Here is a 20,859-nt window from a genome sequence, read left to right as displayed (position 1 = left end):
GCTGGCTGCGGGCAGGGCGTGGCAGGGGGTGCAGGGCGTGGCTGCGGGCAGGGGGTGCAGGGCGTGGCTGGAGGCGGGGGCTGGCTGCGGGCAGGGGGTGCAGGGCGTGGCTGGAGGCGGGGGCGTGGCTGCGGGCAGGGGGTGCAGGGCGTGGCTGCGGGCAGGGGGTGCAGGGCGTGGCTGGAGGCGGGGGCTGGCTGGAGGCGGGGGCTGGCTGCGGGCAGGGCGTGGCTGGAGGCGGGGGCTGGCTGTGGGCAGGGCGTGGCAGGGGGTGCAGGGCGTGGCTGCGGGCAGGGGGTGCAGGGCGTGGCTGGAGGCGGGGGCTGGCTGCAGGCAGGGGGTGCAGGGCTGGCTGGAGGCGGGGGCTGGCCGCGGGCAGGGCGTGGCTGGAGGCGGGGGCTGGCCGCGGGCAGGGCGTGGCTGGAGGCGGGGGCTGGCTGCGGGCAGGGCGTGGCTGCGGGCAGGGGGTGCAGGGCGTGGCTGCGGGCAGGGGGTGCAGGGCGTGGCTGGAGGCGGGGGCTGGCTCCGGGCAGGGGGTGCAGGGCGTGGCTGCGGGCAGGGGGTGCAGGGCGTGGCTGGAGGCGGGGGCTGGCTGCGGGCGTGGCTGGAGGCGGGGGCGTGGCTGCGGGCAGGGGGTGCAGGGCGTGGCTGGAGGCGGGGGCTGGCTGGAGGCGGGGGCTGGCTGCGGGCAGGGCGTGGCTGGAGGCGGGGGCTGGCTGCGGGCAGGGCGTGGCAGGGGGTGCAGGGCGTGGCTGCGGGCAGGGGGTGCAGGGCGTGGCTGGAGGCGGGGGCTGGCTGCGGGCAGGGCGTGGCTGGAGGCGGGGGCTGGCTGCGGGCAGGGCGTGGCAGGGGGTGCAGGGCGTGGCTGCAGGCAGGGGGTGCAGGGCGTGGCTGGAGGCGGGGGCTGGCTGCGGGCAGGGCATGGCTGGAGGCGGGGGCTGGCTGTGGGCAGGGCGTGGCAGGGGGGGCAGGGCGTGGCAGGGGGTGCAGGGCGTGGCTGCGGGCAGGGGGTGCAGGGCGTGGCTGCGGGCAGGGGGTGCAGGGCGTGGCTGGAGGCGGGGGCTGGCTGGAGGCGGGGGCTGGCTGTGGGCAGGGCGTGGCAGGGGGTGCAGGGCGTGGCTGCGGGCAGGGGGTGCAGGGCGTGGCTGGAGGCGGGGGCTGGCTGCAGGCAGGGGGTGCAGGGCTGGCTGGAGGCGGGGGCTGGCCGCGGGCAGGGCGTGGCTGGAGGCGGGGGCTGGCCGCGGGCAGGGCGTGGCTGGAGGCGGGGGCTGGCTGCGGGCAGGGCGTGGCAGGGGGTGCAGGGCGTGGCTGCGGGCAGGGGGTGCAGGGCGTGGCTGGAGGCGGGGGCTGGCTGCGGGCAGGGGGTGCAGGGCGTGGCTGCGGGCAGGGGGTGCAGGGCGTGGCTGGAGGCGGGGGCTGGCTGCGGGCGTGGCTGGAGGCGGGGGCGTGGCTGCGGGCAGGGGGTGCAGGGCGTGGCTGGAGGCGGGGGCTGGCTGGAGGCGGGGGCTGGCTGCGGGCAGGGCGTGGCTGGAGGCAGGGGCTGGCTGCGGGCAGGGCGTGGCAGGGGGTGCAGGGCGTGGCTGCGGGCAGGGGGTGCAGGGCGTGGCTGGAGGCGGGGGCTGGCTGCGGGCAGGGCGTGGCTGGAGGCGGGGGCTGGCTGCGGGCAGGGCGTGGCAGGGGGTGCAGGGCGTGGCTGGAGGCGGGGGCTGGCTGCGGGCAGGGCATGGCTGGAGGCGGGGGCTGGCTGTGGGCAGGGCGTGGCAGGGGGGGCAGGGCGTGGCAGGGGGTGCAGGGCGTGGCTGCGGGCAGGGGGTGCAGGGCGTGGCTGCGGGCAGGGGGTGCAGGGCGTGGCTGGAGGCGGGGGCTGGCTGGAGGCGGGGGCTGGCTGCGGGCAGGGCGTGGCTGGAGGCGGGGGCTGGCTGCGGGCAGGGCGTGGCAGGGGGTGCAGGGCGTGGCTGCGGGCAGGGGGTGCAGGGCTGGCTGGAGGCGGGGGCTGGCCGCGGGCAGGGCGTGGCTGGAGGCGGGGGCTGGCCGCGGGCAGGGCGTGGCTGGAGGCGGGGGCTGGCTGCGGGCAGGGCGTGGCAGGGGGTGCAGGGCGTGGCTGCGGGCAGGGGGTGCAGGGCGTGGCTGGAGGCGGGGGCTGGCTGCGGGCAGGGGGTGCAGGGCGTGGCTGCGGGCAGGGGGTGCAGGGCGTGGCTGGAGGCGGGGCTGGCTGCGGGCGTGGCTGGAGGCGGGGGCGTGGCTGCGGGCAGGGGGTGCAGGGCGTGGCTGGAGGCGGGGGCTGGCTGGAGGCGGGGGCTGGCTGCGGGCAGGGCGTGGCTGGAGGCGGGGGCTGGCTGCGGGCAGGGCGTGGCAGGGGGTGCAGGGCGTGGCTGCGGGCAGGGGGTGCAGGGCGTGGCTGGAGGCGGGGGCTGGCTGCGGGCAGGGCGTGGCTGGAGGCGGGGGCTGGCTGCGGGCAGGGCGTGGCTGGAGGCGGGGGCTGGCTGCGGGCAGGGCGTGGCAGGGGGTGCAGGGCGTGGCTGCGGGCAGGGGGTGCAGGGCGTGGCTGGAGGCGGGGGCTGGCTGCGGGCAGGGCGTGGCTGGAGGCGGGGGCTGGCTGTGGGCAGGGCGTGGCAGGGGGTGCAGGGCGTGGCTGCGGGCAGGGGGTGCAGGGCGTGGCTGGAGGCGGGGGCTGGCTGGAGGCGGGGGCTGGCTGCGGGCAGGGCGTGGCTGGAGGCGGGGGCTGGCTGCGGGCAGGGCGTGGCAGGGGGTGCAGGGCGTGGCTGCGGGCAGGGGGTGCAGGGCGTGGCTGGAGGCGGGGGCTGGCTGTGGGCAGGGCGTGGCAGGGGGTGCAGGGCGTGGCTGCGGGCAGGGGGTGCAGGGCGTGGCTGGAGGCGGGGGCTGGCTGCGGTCAGGGCGTGGCTGGAGGCGGGGGCTGGCTGTGGGCAGGGCGTGGCAGGGGGTGCAGGGCGTGGCTGCGGGCAGGGGGTGCAGGGCGTGGCTGCGGGCAGGGGGTGCAGGGCGTGGCTGGAGGCGGGGGCTGGCTGCGGGCAGGGCGTGGCTGGAGGCGGGGGCTGGCTGTGGGCAGGGCGTGGCAGGGGGTGCAGGGCGTGGCTGCGGGCAGGGGGTGCAGGGCGTGGCTGCGGGCAGGGGGTGCAGGGCGTGGCTGCGGGCAGGGGGTGCAGGGCGTGGCTGGAGGCGGGGGCTGGCTGCGGGCAGGGCGTGGCTGGAGGCGGGGGCTGGCCACGGGCAGGGCGTGGCTGGAGGCGGGGGCTGGCTGCGGGCAGGGCGTGGCAGGGGGTGCAGGGCGTGGCTGCGGGCAGGGGGTGCAGGGCGTGGCTGGAGGCGGGGGCTGGCTGCGGGCAGGGTCATGGGCGCTCGCGGGCAGAGCGGCTCAGAGCTGCCCAGGCCCAGCAGAGCGGCCGGGGACCCCCAGGCAGCAGCGGGAGCCCCAGGGTCAGGGGAGCAGCCCCAGGGCTCGTGCCCAGGGCCCGGCGGCAGCCCACGCGGCTCCCGCAGCGCAGCGCCCCCGGCGGCCGGAGGGGGAATTACATCACTGCGCGGCCTGAGCCCAGCAAACCCTCAGCGCCCCCTGCAGGGAAGCGGGGTAACAACCGGTTCTAAAACGGCTTCAAAGTGTAACCACCGGTTTGCGCGAACCGGCTCCAGCTCGCCACTGGCTATAGCTATACGTACCGAGAACATGAAAAGTCGGAGTCAGAGGCTAATTAATTAAAATGAGCTCTTCTCAGCAGGAGGGTCACTTTTCGGAGAGGCTTTAAAAGAGGGGGGGGGGAAACATCTCTCTGCACTGCCACCTAGTGGACACAAAATGTATTCCTCCTGTAAAAGTTAGTGAACAATACGCTCAAGAGACGTAACGATTGCGAACATGCCCCAAGCTGATCCCTGGGGTTTTCCAGCCAGGGAGCAGACTGTTCTTTTTATTTTAATTATTATTTTAAATTAGAAAAAAAACCAGCTTTCTATTTTCCCACATGGGAAAGTCCTACAGAACTGAAGAGGGATTAAACCAACAGGGGTCTATAGAAATTGCTCCAAAAACCTAGGGACCCATCTGTCCTTAGGCACTGGTGTAGACATATCTGGGCTGTTTCAAATTGCAGTGCTGGTTATTTATGCAAACCAAGGTTGGATTCCTCCTCTGATCTTCAGTAATCAGCACAACCCGCTCTCCTCCCTCAGTGGCTTGGAGGGTCACTGTCTGAACTCTATGCTTTGTCCCCAGGATAGATCATTGGAACAACGAGAAGGAGCGTGTTGTGGTGATCACAGACACCACCCTCCTGGTCTGCAAATATGACTTCATAATGCTCAGCTGCGTCCAGGTGCAGCGGATCCCCCTGAGCTACATCGACCGTATCTGCCTTGGCCAGTTCACCTTTCCTGAGAGGTCTCTGGACAAGTGAGTACCAACGGCAGCCAGAGGCAGGGCTGGGGGGAAATTGAGGCCCCTTTGCTGAGCTGAAAGCTGTTGTGTCCCTGTCATTTCCTGCTTCCCCCTGATGTTCTGGGATCTCTCCAGGGCAGTGAGCTAGAGAGATCCCTCCCGGCACAGCACATGGGGGTGGGATGAGCAAACATTGCAGCCGTAGGACTTGATGGAACCTTTGGGATGATACTGTTACCAGATGAGCGGAGGGGAAGGAGGCAGGCAATCCGATCCTGCAAAGCCTCATCCCAGGAATATGGGGGGGGAGAGGTCAGGTCTCCTGTTGCTCCCCCCTCCACACCCCAAAGACAGAAGTTGGGGAGAGGCTGAGAGAGAATGAACCCCAGGTGACGGATGTTAGTCACATCACTTCGTTCACGACTGGGAGGGGCTCAGATACCGCAGCGATAAGGACAGCATACGACCCTACACAGACTAGAGTAGCCAGACCCAGAGGCAGTGAACAGCATGCCCAAGACTTCAGCTTATACTGGTAGTAGAGGGAGGTCCCACAACCTAACTACCAGGAGGAGGTATCCCTGGTTCAGAGATGCATACCGCTGGGTATGGCACGACCCTCCACCAGTACAGAATTGGTGGAGCTGCTGAGATTGACTGTGACTTAGAGGCAAGGTGTTCAGGTCCGGTATTCTGAAAGTCAAACCCCTTATGGAGACGGGCCTGAGCCGTGAAGTTTGGATCCACATTTGAACTCTGCCGGAGTGTCGCTGGACTCTCCGTCGTTCCAGTCTGAACTCTGCCGGAGTGTCGCTGGACTCTCCGTCATTTCGCTTTCGAGTTGGTCTCTTGTTTTTACCCCCGCGCTGTCAATCCAATACGGGTTGGCTGCGCTGAACTCAGGTGGCCTATTGGATGGTGCCAACTGGGAGAGAGTTATACAATGCTCCGAGCTTTTCTCCTTGAGCTAAGGGGGGAAAGGTCAGAGTCCTGCCGGGAACAAAGCTGCCATAATCTCACATTAAATGATCATTTGGCTCCCCGTTAAATGAGTATAACTAACAATGGGAGAAAGAAAAGGAGGACTTGTGGCACCTTAGAGACTAACCAATTTATTTGAGCATAAGCTTTCGTAAGCTACAGCTCACTTCATCGGATGCATAAAGTGGAAAGTACAGTGAAGAGATTTTATATATACACACAGACCATGAAAAAATATACATTGTAAGGAGAGTGATCACTTAAGATGAGCTATTACCAGCAGGAGAGTGGGGTGGGGGGAGACAGCTGCTACTCTGAAACCTAACAGTGGGAGAGCTCCCTGCAGCCTCCCAGCAGAGCACCCCCTCCAGCACCTTTCCTGAGCTTTGTGGGGGTTAATGCCTGTATCCTCTACTGTCATTATATTCTGTTGCTAGAGATATCATGCTCTGCTTCAAGAACTCATCACAATACAGTCTCTCTAGCAGGTAATTACCGTGCGTCTTATGAATGGTTGCATGTGAATGTCTGCTCACGCGGCTGACAGCAGCAAGTTCCAACACATCGTGCATACCAGGCATTTAACAACCTCTGTTTTATTTGTTCTAATGGCTCCTTGCCTTGCGCCTTGTTTTTCTTCACTGGCTCTGTTTGGTGTTTGTTTTTGCAAAGGCCAGAGTTCAGGTCTTTGATGCAGAGTTTGGGCTGGGATGGTGGCTTTGATTCACTCTGTTTCCATTGCTGTTGGACTGATTAAAGGGAGCCCTGTCCAGCAATTACGGCATGGGGCCATCTGTGATGAGTTCCTGTTCTGACTCTAGAAAATGTGCCCGAGAGCCTCAGCTGGTGTAAATCAGCATCACTCTATTGAGTCCAGTGCAGCCTTGCTGATTTACACCAGGAGGGTTTTTTCCAGCATTACTGCTTTCCCGGTGTCCCCAGCCCGTTGAATAACCTGGGTTGGGGCACTGCGCATCCTAGCCCTGACCGGAAGTGCTCTCTCATCGCTGGACTACTCAGCTTTTCGGTGCAGCGAATCTCCAAACCCTCCATCATTGTTCGATGGCAGCATCCACAGCTACCAGTCACTGCCTGTTTCCCGGCACTGGGGCCTAGCTGTGGCTAACCATAGCATGCCAGGCTGCCCTTCAGTGATTCCTTACAGCTCCGTAGACCTGCTCTGCTCCTTTCTTTTGCAGGGGCTGTTGCTGATCTCCACCCAGCTGAGAGCAGCAAGGCCCTTGGCAGGCAGACACCCTCAGAGGGGTCCGTAGCTCAGATGACATTCCCTGTGTCCTGGCAGGGTAGCTAGAGGGGCCGGCACTAAGGAGAAAGAGGCACGGCTCCCGATTCACTGCAAAGAGAGGGACTCTGTGTTCAGCACCATTATCCGTCCAGGCTGAGCTGGTGCCTGGCTCCGTGTGCAAGGGGGAGGAGGGAATGAAACCGCTTCCCTCACCACTCCAATCCTGCTAGCGCTGCCAGCGATTCTGGCTCGGCCCTGGTAGGAAGGGCTTGTGTCACTGGAGCACGTGGCTCTGGGTTTAGTCCCAGCTGTTGCGGTGAAGTTCTGCGTGGCTGTGACGGCCCAGGGGGACAGTGAAGTGGGAAGGGGGGCTGGGTTTGTTGCACTACCGTTCCCCTGTGCTGGCTGCTGCTCCTCCCAGAGAGGCCAGTCATATCTGGCCTCTTCTCCAGGGTGGCCGTGTTCCTCACTACACTTCCCCTCGAATGATGGGGGCAGAGTTACAGTGTAATAATGGCCCCCTCCATTGTCTGGGTTCTGGTCTTCCATGTTCATGTGGCTGTGACCACGCCATGCTCACCCTCTGTGAGGACAGGAGCTTGCTGACCGCGTTTTCTCCCAACTCAAGTGGCAGAGGCCTGTGCTTATGGTGCTGAAGTTCACTGGCTGGGTCCTCTCTGTTGACTCATGTCTGCGGCCATGTTGCTGTGCACTGCTGCGGCCCAGAGGTGGCTGCATTTTGGCATTGTGCAAAGTGCTTTATAGGTGTGTCTCTATGCACGTTAGTGATTGATGTGATTGAAAGGTGCTACAATAAATACAAGCTAATGTTGTTGTTAGAAATAGCGTAACTGAGGCTCAATTAAAATAACTGCCAGCCTTCGAATTCGCTCCCTTGGGGCAAAGGAGGAAATTAATTTGGCTGACTTCCTGTAGCTCTGTTTCTTTTGGACTACATTTAAAGCAGACAGTGGGCCGGATCCTCAACTGGTGCAAATCGGCACTGACGTCAATGGAACCTGGCTGGCGTGCACAAGCTGAGGATGTGGCCAAATGAGGCTGCTAAAGGTCAGTGTATGGAGGAAGCAGAGTTAGCCGAGAGCTGACTGCATCGGCTTTTAACCATGCCTCCAATCTGGGGCGGGATCAGAAGGCCTGAGACCTAAGCAGTGTGTGTTCCATCATTGCTCTCATCTGGCAGCCCTTTCAGACTGTGAGGGGTTACACAAGCACTTTTCCTCAGGTCGAAATCGGCTTTCATCTCAGGTGGATTCCACTGGGCTTGTCTCTGTCTGTGGTCTAATCCCCACTCGAACTGTGCTGGCCTGAAACGCTCGCAAAACCCTTTTCCCGGCTGCTTCAGCAGCGGCATCTCCCATCCAGACTCCCTAACTATGAGAAGCAGGGAGCATACAGCAGGGTGCGTGGATAACTCCAAGGGAAACAACGGGCAGGTTTCATCCCTTCCCTGGGCTCCTGCTGAACTAGCTTTGCCAATATTTTAGCTGCTCTACCACTAAGATTAGCTGCTCTCAGGAGATGGCCAGGTGCCTCCTGGGCATTATTCATTTGAACTTTGTCAGAGCTCAGTCCATTGAAGTCAATGGCAAAACTCTATCGGAATGCAGCAGGAAGATTTAGCCAGTGGACTTATGCCTGATACACACTAGTATAGATGGGATCCGACTCTGACCCGGTATATTTTGCTGTGCAGTTTACACAAGTGTTGTTAAAGCTACTAATTTAGCAGGAGTCTCTCAAAGAAAACAATACACCTGAAATGCTGGAAGCTGTTTACCGTCAGACTCTGTTGATCTGTGCAAGACACTGCACCCAGGGCCACAAGGCAAGAGGAGAAATGTTAAAATGCGAAGGGACAGAATAAAGGAGTGAAATATTCTTTCTCTCCCCTTCTTTAATGTGTCACCACTCCTGTTTTCTTAGCTGTAATTTTACCCAAGGATTGTCTGTGGAATTTAGCAGGGCATTTGGGGATTGGGATATTCTCTGCCACTGCACCACTTCTGGGACTTCCATGGGGTTTATACAGCTCTGTACAGTTGTGGTGGGTGAGAGAAGTCTGCTCTTTGGCTTTTGATTCCAAATCAACAGGACTTCAAGTAATACGTATAACCCATATTTTCCCACAGAAGTTTTACAACATGCACCAATCAGTGCCACTAGGTGGCGGAGCGGAGCAGATATGCTTTGTGTTAGTGAAAAAATGTTACCTTTTTGCCATGGTTTCATGTTTGATTGATGAGATCACATTGTATCTGGTGGCTTGCTTTGGTCCTAACCCTCCATCTTTTGGCTGTTTAAAGTTAGGCTGGACCAGAGGACATTTGTGCTGAAAGTTGAGGGCGAAAGAAGAACATCCGGAACAGGAATACTTGACAGACTGCACAGCCACCGGTCAGAATCCCCAGTGTTAGGGTTCTTTTATTTGCAGAAAATGGGCTGTAAATATGGGGCTGAGCAGGAGCTATTAGGTTCTGCAGCTGCACATTTCAGAGGCCTGCTCTACATGGGAAAGTTGCATCCGTTTAACTGAAATCCAATTTAAACCAATGCAAACCCCCCTGTGTGGACACTCTTATTTCACTTTAATTTAGCTTAATCCTGTTCCCAATCAGTTTAAACTACACTCATATAGGCCCTTCTGAAACCGAGATGAGTGTCCAAGCACGGGTTAGCAGCACTTGAACTAAATCCATTTAAATTCATGCCTTAGGTTAAACCAGCCCAAATTTCCTATGTAGAAATGAGTTTGAACAGGAAACTCTCAGGGAGCCAGGGTGAAATCCTGGCCCAATTGAAGCCAAAGGCAAAACTCCCTTCAAAGAAGCCAGAACTTCACCCTGAACAATGCTGTGTCCTGGTTTGACTTAAGGGAAATACAATCTGGTTCTTAGCTGCAATTCAGGCTGGAACTGTGGATACAATGAATGTCCCAAGAAGAGACCATCTCCCTCCTGAGCCTTCATAGAATCATAGAATATCAAGGTTGGAAGGGACCTCAGGAGGTCATCTAGTCCTACCCCCTGCTCAAAGCAGGACCAACCCCAACTAAATCATCCCAGCCAGGGCTTTGTCAAGCCTGACCTTAAAAACCTCTAAGGAAGGAGATTCCACCACCTCCCTAGGTAATGCATTCCAGTGCTTCACCAACCTCCTAGTGAAATAGTGTTTCCTAATATGCAACCTAGACCTCCCCCCCACTGCAACTTGAGACCATTACTCCTTGTTCTGTCATCTGGTACCACTGAGAACAGCCAAGCTCCATTCTCTTTGGAACCCTCCCCCCACCCCACTTCAGGTAGTTGAAGGCTGCTATCAAATTCCCCCTCACTCTTCTCTTCTGCAGCCTAAATACACCCAGTTCCCTCAACCTCGCCTCATAAGTCATGTGCTCCAGCCCCCTGATCATTTTCGTTGCCCTCCACTCAACTCTCTCCAATTTGTCCACATCCTTTCTGTAGTGGGGGGCCCAAAACTGGACACAATACTCCAGATGTGACCTCACCAGTGCCGAATAGAGGGGAATAATCACTTCCCTCGATCTGCTGGCAATGCTCCTACTAATGCAGCCCAAAATGCCGTGAGCCTTCTTGGCAACAAGGGCACACTGCTGACTTATATCCAGCTTCTCGTCTACTGTCACCCCTAGGTCCTTTTCTGCAGAACTGCCGCTTAGCTATTCGGTCCCCAGCCTGTAGCGGTGCATGGGATTCTTCCGTCCTAAGTGCAGGACTCTGCATTTGACCTTGTTGAACCTCATCAGATTCCTTTTGGCCCAATCCTCCAATTTGTCTAGGTCACTTTGGACCCTATCCCTACCCTCCAGCATATCTACCTCTCCCCCCATCTTAGTGTCATCCGTGAACTTGCTGACGGTGCAATCCATCCCATCATCCAGATCATTAATGAAGATGTTGAACAAAACCGGCCCCAGGACCGACCCCTGGGGCACTCCGCTTGATAATGGTTGCCAACTAGACTTCGAGCCGTTGATAACTACTCATTGAGCCTGATGATCTAGTCAGCTTTCTATCCACCTTATAGTCCATTCATCCAATCCATACTTCTTTAACTTGCTGGCAAGAATCCTGTGGGAGACCGTATCCAAAGCTTTGCTAAAGTAGAGCTGTTCTGGGCCAGTTTAGGGTTTCAGACTGAAACGTGAGATGCTCTGTCTTGTGGTTTGATTCTAAAGCAGGGGGCACAGTTGGTGCTTAGCCGTGAATTCTGCATTGAGTTTCTTTGGGGTTTCTGGAGACCCAGAATTCAAGGCTTGCAACGTGAAACTGGTTGAGGTAATGGGGAGAAGAGGGTGGTAAAAGGCTCTCTCCAGCCTCTGGGAGCTGAAAACACCAAGCGTTGCTGAGCTCCAGACCAAGGCCGCTCTGCCGCTGCTCCGTCGCATCACCACGTGTGGGCACACCGACACCGCATTAGGACCGTGTTGAGCCCTGCCTGCGGCTTTCCCTCAGACCACGGCCAAGTCACCCACACAACAGGGTGTCGGGCCATGCATTCCTAGATCCCCACATAGCTGGGCAATTGCCACAAGGTTGCACAGTTGTTAAACATGAAGTAGGAACAGGCAGAAGAACATCATCTGCCCAGCTGGCTGGTTTATTAACTCCTGAGGAGAAGGACCAGAGTGGCAGACAGCTGGGCGAGGACTAGACCGTAGCTGTGTTTGAGATAAGAATGCAAAGCTCAGGGACGGAGGGGGTGTCAGTGCTGGGGGAGCTGCTGCTCAGTGAAATGTGACAAGTAGGGAAGCTACTTCTTGTTGTTCTCTTGGCTACAATGAAATTGGGTAGTGCTTCTTTCTCTTCTCAATTTGCCGTGAGGCTATTTTCTTTGGTCACAGGCCCTGTGTATCTTTTGGTGGTGAAGGAATGTAGCTAACAAAGAGCCACTGAGTGCTGCCTTTTGCGTTTGCAAAGGGGCAGTGCTGGGAAGGGGGAGTTGTTTCAGTTGGAAAGGGGGGATGCGGGGTATTGGACGCCTCTCCCCCCAGCTTTGCTTTTTGGCAGAAGGACGGGTGGACAGGAGGCTAAGAAAAGGTTAGAGATCACATAAGGTTCTTGAGCGTGTTGCACTCGTGAAGGCAAGAGAATAATGGTTACCTAGCTACCACTCTTCATCCAAGTGCTTTACAAAGGTGGGGAGTACTAGGTATGGTCAGACACCACCTGCTTATGGGGAAACTGAGGCACAACGGAAATCAGTGACTTTTTGCAAGTCACACAGAGTTAGGGGTAGAACCCAAACTTCAGAGCATGCTCTGTTCTTACTCCTATCCACACTCCTGCAATGGAGACTGGGAGTTGTGCAAATGTAACACCGACAGACCACGGTCTTCGGTGGGCGGGATCAAACCTGGGACCTCTGGAGCTTAGTGCATGAGCTAAAAGCTAACTGGCTGTTAGCTAAGGCTGTAGAGCAGACTCATTAATCTTCTCGCTCTCTCTCTCATATGTCTTGGTGCTACTAGATGGGACAGACCACCACACCCAGGTGTGTGGGTTACACAAATTGCATAATAGGAGGGCTAAGGCTTCCCTGAATCCATTGGGTTTTGGCCAGTATAGTAGCAGGTAAGTGGGTTACCTAGGCCGTTGGCAGACTGTGGAGTGGCAATTCCTATACACTAGCAGGGTATAAAATAAGAAGCTGCCATTTTCACTGTGGGGCTCACCCTGGCCTTCCCCGCTTTGGGGAGCTTTTCTCCGAATCGGAGCCAAGGGGTCCAGCGAGGCAGCAGGTCATCCCAGCTGGCTGTACTGCTTGAGAGAGACAACTCATTGCTCCTGGGGATCATGCCCCCAGGTTGTGTCATGGAGGCAGGGCCCGAGCAGTTCCAGGGCATTGTTACCCCTTCCTTCGAGCCCCCAGGGAGGATGCTGTGTAGGGAGAGGGGCTAGGGATGGGGCAACACACATTGGTGTGTCCCCCATCCTCACCACAGAGATTCACTACAACTTGGGCCTGTGTTATCTTTCCCACCGGGCCCCCATTGCAGCGACAATCTGCATTCATGGGGCTGAGGGAGTCACAGAGCAAGTGTGGAGATATGGCGTCTTTGCCTCCCCCATATCTGCATGGTCTGAGGGGATCTGCAAACCCCTGAAGAGACCAGTGAGGGGCGTCATGAGCGAACCGTCCCATTCTACTCCTGGTACCCACGCCAAGGGGGCAGAGCCATTGCCTTGGTACCAGGACACCTTGTCAGTGTTCGTGACCATCCCCTCGTGGGTGGGGAAGGGTCACTGTGTCCCCCCTTTGCAAAGAGGGAATTGAGGCCCGGAGTGGGGATGTGACCTGCCTGGTGTCACATAGGGGTGTTTGTGGCTGAGCTGGGAACAGACCCCATGTTGCCTCAGCCCAGTGCCCTTGCCACAGGTGGGCAAAGCACGCTGGCAGTGGTGGGGGGGTCTGTGTTCCACCATTCCTATGCAGAACCGAGCTGGAGCGGGGCCTCCAGGCAGACTCTGCAGTGTCTCTTCTATTTGTGGGAGTGCAGGATGTCAGGAGAGGGCCTGATCCTGTAGTATGCCTGGCTGGAGCCCAGCATCTCTTCTCATGAGTTTTGGCTGAGTCCCACCTGTGCACCTAGATTCGTGGCCACCCCGTGACTCCCTCGTGTATCTGGACCCTGCCAAGAAGGGCTCGTGCAATGATCAGCCCTCACCGAGTTCAGCTCCTGCTCCGACGGGGATCATGTTCCCCTGCATACCACGGCCGATAGGGCAGGCAAAGAATTCTTCATAGTTTCTGATGACCTTGCCTCGAGGGGCGACGTGCCAAGAATGCCCCATGTTTTCTCAGGGTGGGGTGCTGTCCACCGCTGATGCCCAGCCAGGCGTGATGACAGGGCTGAATGCATGCCGGGATTGCCAGGGCAGGCGCTGGCGGTCCTGAGGGGGGAGTATCCCAAATGCCGCAATCCTGTTATTTCGGGCAAAGGAGGGAGACGGAGCCAAACCTGTCACAGCTTCGTCCATTTTATGTCCTCGGCAGGAATATTTTGCTATCACTCGGGGTCTACCCAGCTGGGACTCGAGTAGTAACTTACCCGAGGTACTGAAATGCACCCAACATGGAGCCAATGGCAGATGATGTCCTCCATCTTTGGGCCCTGGAGCTCTGGTCCCTAGTAGGCAAAGCTCCTATGTTGAAGTATCACATCCCAGAGCTCCAGGGTTGGGTTTTGGCCTCCCCCCATGGACATACGTAGGTCCCCTTTATAGAGCCTCACTCAGCTCTTCAATTTTCAAAACATAAGGTGAATGGCACCTAAGCCTAGTAACCATGGCGATGCAGGTACAGGTCAACAGGCTGTGTCTGCCTGTTGGTTTTTCACATTGTAGGTTAGCGAGCTCCCGCCTGTACATGGGCAGTTGCTTGCAGAGCAGATGGGAAATAAACAAGCATATTGATAAGTAGCAATTATTTAGCTCTCTCCATTTGTACATCTCCAAGGGGTTCAAGAATGTTGGTGTGTTTATCCCTGGTAAATACAGATGGGTAAACTGAGGCACGGGGAACTGGTGCAACTTGCCCTAGATCACACAGCGAGTTGGGGCAGAGATGGGCTTAAAACCCACATTTCTTGATTCTTCACGTATGTCTACACGGCAGTTAAAAACCTGGGGCTGGCCTGTGCCAGCCGACTCGGCTCACAGAGCTCGAGCTAAGGGGCTGTTTAATTAGGTGGAGACTGCACCTCGTCATGCATTGACCAGCTGCATGGAGGGGGATAGGTGACAAGTATATTCAAGGGGTGTAGCTGTTTGCATGCTCTTCCACTCCCCGGGCAGCTCTGGGCGGCGTTCTGCATGTGGGCTGTGCCTGCCAGGCGCGATGCAACCCCGGGTTACTGAACTGACGCCTCCACCCCCCTCCCAACCCCTCTCCCGGGCACCGCAGGCCTGACTCTGCCCTGCCTCAGACGTGAGTGTCAGACACTACAATGTGAGGTGTGAGGCAAGGGAAAAATCAGCCCTCCTTTGTAGTTTGTTTTTTTTTTAAAAGTACGCAGCATTGAAGGTGAAAATTAAACTGACTCTCGGGCCGTGAGTTTTCCACCTAACTCCAGCTCCTTTCAAGTGAGTCATTTGTCCTCTCCTCCCGTTTCAATCATCAGCTCAGCCCAGCCCTGTCTCCACTGTAATTGTCCTCCTGGATCAGACTGCTGCATCAGGTGCAGTGATCGCAGTGGGAGCAGTTTGGCAGCTGGTACTCTGAGAGAGCATGAGATCTGTGTGCAGCATGCTTCCAAGCGGTATCTTGCTTAACAGCTTTCCCTGAAGTCTCGAGCTCTTCCTGATCTCTCTAGGTCTCATGACTGAGCTGGGACAGAGCAGAACACGTGGTGTGCCTGCTGAATCGCTGGGCCCACCCTGTGAAGGATGTAGATGTAAGCAGAATCAGGATGAGCTCCACCCTGACATCTGGTGGTGAGGTGTGGCAAGCTGTGGAAAGGAACTTCAGGGGCTGATCTCATTTGCATAGGCACATCCACCCCGCCTAGCATGAGCCCATAGCTGCCCAAATGGTCACTTTGGCTGCTGTGGGATCCCCAGTGTCTCTGTTATTGGGGCAGGAAGAATAAATTGTTATTACCCTGCTTATGGGAACTGTGCTTGGAACTGTTCTGGGCCTTCTGTTATGATGGAGGGACTCGCCATCAACTGAACAGCACTCGCTAGGCAAGGGTCATGGGTTCCAAAACTCTGAATGGAGAGAGGCTGGGGACAAGTATTAATACTTGGTGGCATGGGCCCCTTGGTAAGGGCCTTACACGCTAATTGCACTTCCTCCTCTCTCCACTGTGGAATATCAGAGCTAATGTTGACTCCTTTAGGAGTCTAGTTACAGGCTGCTGAGCTGAATTCCCTTTGGGCTAATGGTGCACCAGCACTGAGGCTTCCCTACTACAAGCTGAAATCACAAAAGAGCTAAAAACTGACTAAGAGCTGAAATCACTGAGTGTTGTGTTAAGTAGGGGGGGAGCCTGAAGATCTATTGTGGAGCAGTTTGTGGGACGGCTGGAGTGGCTTGTGGACCAGCTGGTGGAGCAGTTCATGGGACGGCGGGAGCTGCTTGTGGGACGCCGAGCCGAGCAGTTCGTGGACCGGCTGGTGGAGCGGAGCCCTATGGAGCTGTGGGGCAGTCAGCTTCAGATCATGTAAGGTGCCCCTTGCCCCTTACCTCTTCCCCTTCCCCCCCCCCCGCCCCATTTCCACCCAGGTTGGGAGGTAAAACTCTGCAGATAAACTTTCGAACTCTGGGGCTGCCCTGACCAGGGACAGAGACTTTTGGGCCATTGGACTTTTGGGACTTCGGGTGATTTCGGGTTGCTGGACTCAAGAACCCAAGGGAAAGGACATGCCCCAATTTGCTTGGGGTGGTTTTTTGCTCATGGGTTGTGTTATGAATCCTGTTGGTGGTGTTTCCCCAACATAATGCCACATTGTTTCTCTCTTGTTATTAAAAGGCTTTTTGCTACACTCAGACTCCGTGCTTGCGAGAGGGGAAGTATTGCCTCTGGGAGGCGCCCAGCAGGGGTGGTATATATTTGTCCCAGGTCACTGGGTGGGGGCTCGAGCCGGTTTTGCATTGTGTTATTGGAATGGATCCCCTAGATATTGAACCCGGCCCTTGTTGCTGCCAACTCTGATGGGCAGAAGGATTACCTAAACTCTCCCACAAGGGAACAAAAGGAAGAGAACAGGGTTATCAGCATTTTCATTGCCATTCTCCTGGCTCCTCTTCTGCAGTTAGTGCAGCACAGTGCCCATTAGTATTCCAATTACACCTGAGAACCCTGGTCATGAATCACATGTAACAAAGACAAAAGACCCTGTCCCAGACCCAGAGAGCTCACAATCTGCACATCACACAGCAGCTGCACCTACCTTCTCCAGAAGTAAGGAACGAGATGCAATGCTATCGGGCCTGCAGGAGGGGACTTCAAACGGTGGAACACCTTGCCACTCAAAGGTCCCAAATGAGCCATCCGCTCTACGTCAGCTGAAGCCACCAGCTGGGTTGTCAGCCTAGACTTGGACATCTGACATGCTGTTTTGAAGCCATATGAAAGAAGAAAAAGATTTGTAGGGAGGAGAGAGTGAGGGGGTGGTGTATAGTGTGGGTGTGAGGGAGTATGATTTCATAAGCAACTATTCCCTTGAATTTCTCCTGGGCACCCCCAAGGAAACCCTTTCCAAAGTTCCTATTTGATTTCTCAGGGCAGGTACACACATCTGGCCCTTTTCTTTCCCACAACCCCACAATCCACTCGGCGAAGGGTTCCTTTCCTCTTGGCTCAGAGGGAAGAGGAATGAGGACATTGCAGAGGATAATTAATATTTTCTGTGTCTGAAGGGTGACAGTCTTGCCTCGGTCGGCCAGCCGAGCTCCAGCCAAAGTACTCGCCCTCTGCGGCTGTGAGTTTTACTCCCGACGCCCTGCATGTCTAGGCTGGTTGTGGGGGCTGATGCCGTACGTGTGGAATTTTTGTGGCTATTTGCTATTGTTCTAATGAAAAGAAGGAACCCAGCCATACAATAAAAAGGAAGCTTTATGTTTCCCACACCCGCCTGGAGATGAATGCTTTGGGAATGAGTTTAATGAACACTTTAGCTGGTCTTGACGGCCTTATTTGAAAACATTGCAAATAATGCAGCCGATGTAACTGTTTTTCCCCTGGAGGATTCAAAGACCCGGGGGATCTGTAAAGGAAGATGGAACATTTTGGGTCTTGGTCCAGATCTGATCTGAATTTAGCTCATGGCATGTGGCAGAGCCAGGAACAGAACCCTGGTGTCCGGTCCGGGGCTCTATCCATTAGACCATGCATGCTGCCTCCATATTCCACCTACATGACCTGACAAGTGATGGACTGACAGCCCCTGGGTACAGATGTCCCTGATTAGGTATTGGGGGTGGTATAGGGCCGTTTGCTGCATTCCTCCCCACTAACAAGCCTGAGAGAACGCCTCTAGTGAAGAAGCATGTGTATTGTCCCTGGGCAATTCACTCCGTGGCCTCTGCGGAGACTCATGTGTCAGTTAACAAGGGGTGACGGTAACAATGACCCACTGGGAAATGGGCTGAGAAAGCATCAACTTGTTTGACATGAGCCTCCAGCAAAGCTGGGAACAGCTTTCAGTGCCTACTAACTTGGCCATGGATTTGAACCTAGCTGCTGGGAAAGATGCTCTGAAACGCTCTTGCTTTCATACTCTTGATCTTCCAGACCCTACCCACTAACACAGCGCTTTCTTTCAATGTCTGAAGCTGAGACTGCCTGGCGTGGGTGGGCGTTGAGTCATCCAGCAGGAGAGGGTGAAAGTGGCGCAAACGAGGAGGAAGGATGGATGCAATCGACAGAATAAGGCTGCTGCCCTCAATTAGCCCACAGGGAAGTCCCATTTGAAATAAAAACGCAGCAGTTCTCTCACAAATTCCCCCTTGGGTCTTGGTGAATTTGTAAAGTGGGACCACAGTGTAGCTTAATTTCCTGAAATGTCAAGTGGTTCATAAAAAGAAAAGGAGTACTTGTGGCACCTTAGAGACTAACCAATTTATTTGAGCATGAGCTTTCGTGAGCTACAGCTCACTTCAAAGCTCATGCTCAAATAAATTGGTTAGTCTCTAAGGTGCCACAAGTCCTCCTTTTCTTTTTGCGAATACAGACTAACACGGCTGTTACTCTGAAAAGTGGCTCATAGTGGCTGCCTGTTCTGTTGATGTTTTTCTTAGGAATTCTTTGCAGCAACTGGAGTACAATGTGTTCCTATCAGCTCTTGATGGTCACTTAATAAGAATGATCTGAAAGGCCAGGGAAACTTCAATTCCTCAAGATGAATTCGGTGTCTGTTCACGCTCTCCTGTGTGGCCTGGTTTGCTTTAAACCCACAGCAAAGGATAACACTGATCTAGGACCAGACCCTATAAGGTACTAGGATTCCCGTGGGACGCTCGGAGCCCTTGACTCCTGTCCACTTTGGAGGGGGTTGAGGACCCTGACCATCTGGCAGGATTGAGCCCCCCGTGGATACTGGAAAATGGGAATCATGGGGAAGTTGTTCACTGACTACAGCATCGCCATTTTTCACAATTGGAGGACCAGTCTCACAATATGAGGTGTTTTTCTTAAAGCCCGAGCCCCTGGGGGCAGTGGGTTATGGGAGAATCGCAGCTTACAGAAACAAAAGGAAGTTTTGGCCCTTGTGGGTGAGGAGAAAAGCCTGAACGTGTGGCCCAAGGGCAACCTAAAGGCTCAAAGACCAGCAGGCAAATAAAATTATCATAGAATCATAGAATATCAGGGTTGGAAGGGACCTCAGGAGGTCATCTAGTCCAACCCCCTGCTCAAAGCAGGACCAATCCCCAACTAAATCATCCCAGCCAGGGCTTTGTCAAGTCTGACCTTAAAAATATCGAAGGATGGAGATCCCACCACCTCCCTAGGTAACGCATTCCAATGTTTCACCACCCTCCTAGTGAAAAAGTTTTTCCTAATATCCAACCTAAACCTCCCCCACTGCAACTTGAGACCATTACTCTTTGTTCTGTCAACAGCTACCACTGAGAACAGTCTAGATCCATCCTCTTTGGAGCCCCCTTTCAGGTAGTTGAAAGCAGCTATCAAATCCCCCCTCATTCTTCTCTTCCGCAGACTAAACAATCCCAGTTCCCTCAGCCTCTCCTCATAAGTCATGTGTTCCAGTCCCCTAATAATTTTTGTTGCCCTCCGCTGGACTCTTTCCAATTTTTCCACATCCTTCTTGTAGTGTGGGGGCCAAAACTGGATCCAGTACTCCAGATGAGGCCTCACCAATGTCGAATAGAGGGGAACGATCACGTCCCTCGATCTGCTGGCAATGCCCCTACATATACACCCCAAAATGCCATTGGCCTTCTTGGCAACAAGGGCACACTGTTGACTCATATCCCGCTTCTCGTCCACTGTAACCCCTAGGTCCTTTTCTGCAGAACTGCTGCCGAGCCATTCGGTCCCTAGTCTGTAGCGGTGCATGGGATTCTTCCGTCCTAAGTGCAGGACTCTGCACTTGTCCTTGTTGAGCCTCATCAGATTTCTTTTGGCCCAATCCTCTAATTTGTCTAGGTCCCTCTGTATCCTATCCCTACCCTCCAGCGTATTTACCTCTCCTCCCAGTTTCGTGTCATCCACAAACTTTCTGGTGGTGCAATCCACACCATCCTCCAGATCATTTATGAAGATATTGAACAAAACCGGCCCGAGGACTGACGCAACCCTGGCTCCGACCCTTGGGGCACTCCACTTGATACCGGCTGCCAACTAGACATGGAGCCATTGATCACTATCTGTTGAGCCCGACAATCTAGCCAGCTTTCTATCCACCTTATAGTCCATTCATCCAGCCCATACTTCTTTAACTTGCTGACAAGAATACTGTGGGAGACCGTGTCAAAAGCTTTGCTAAAGTCAAGGAACAACATGTCCACAGCTTTCCCCTCATCCACAGAGCCAGTTATCTCGTCAAAGAAGGCAATTAGGTTAGTCAGGCATGACTTGCCCTTGGTGAATCCATGCTGACTGTTCCTGATCACTTTCCTCTCATGTAAGTGCTTCAGAATTGATTCCTTGGGGACCTGTTCCATGATTTTTCCAGGGACTGAGGTGAGGCTGACTGGCCTGTCATTCCCAGAATCCCCCTTCTTCCCTTTTTTAAAGATGGGCACTACATTAGCCTTTTTCCAGTCGTCCGGGACTTCCCCCGATCGCCATGAGTTTTCAAAGATAATGGCCAATGGGTCTGCAATCACATCCGCCAACTCCTTTAGCACTCTCGGATGCAGCGCATTCAGCCCCATGGACTTGTGCTCATCCAGTTTTTCTAAATAGTCCCGAACCACTTCTTTCTCCACAGAGGGCTGGTCACCTCCTCCCCATGCTGTGCCGCCCAGTGCAGCAGTCTGGGAGCTGACCTTGTTCGTGAAGAGAGAGGCAAAAAAAGCATTGAGTACATTAGCTTTTTCCACATCCTCTGTCACTATGTTGCTTCCCTCATTCAGTAAGGGGCCCACACTTTCCTTGGCTTTCTTCTTGTTGCTAACATACCTGAAGAAACCCTTCTTGTTACTCTTAACATCTCTTGCTAGCTGCAACTCCAGGTGTGATTTGGCCTTCCTGATTTCACTCCTGCATCCCCGAGAAATATTTTTACACTCT

The 20,859-nt window shown here is 55.8% G+C and overlaps 1 protein-coding gene across 1 annotated transcript in view; it reads left to right on the top strand.

Moving 5' to 3' along the window:
* Positions 1–20,859, top strand: part of TPRG1 (tumor protein p63 regulated 1) — a 78,486-nt gene that overhangs the window by 29,964 nt on the left and 27,663 nt on the right. The window contains exon 4 of the mRNA XM_075132045.1: positions 4,229–4,405. Within this exon, the coding sequence (XP_074988146.1) occupies positions 4,229–4,405 (177 nt within the window). The remainder of the gene's footprint in view (positions 1–4,228; positions 4,406–20,859) is intronic.

The sequence above is a fragment of the Caretta caretta genome, chromosome 9, assembly GCF_965140235.1.
Source record: "Caretta caretta isolate rCarCar2 chromosome 9, rCarCar1.hap1, whole genome shotgun sequence".
NCBI classification, from domain to species: Eukaryota; Metazoa; Chordata; order Testudines; family Cheloniidae; genus Caretta; species Caretta caretta.
The sequence above is the reverse complement of the archived record's forward strand: the minus strand, read 5'-3'. Positions and strand labels throughout refer to the sequence as shown.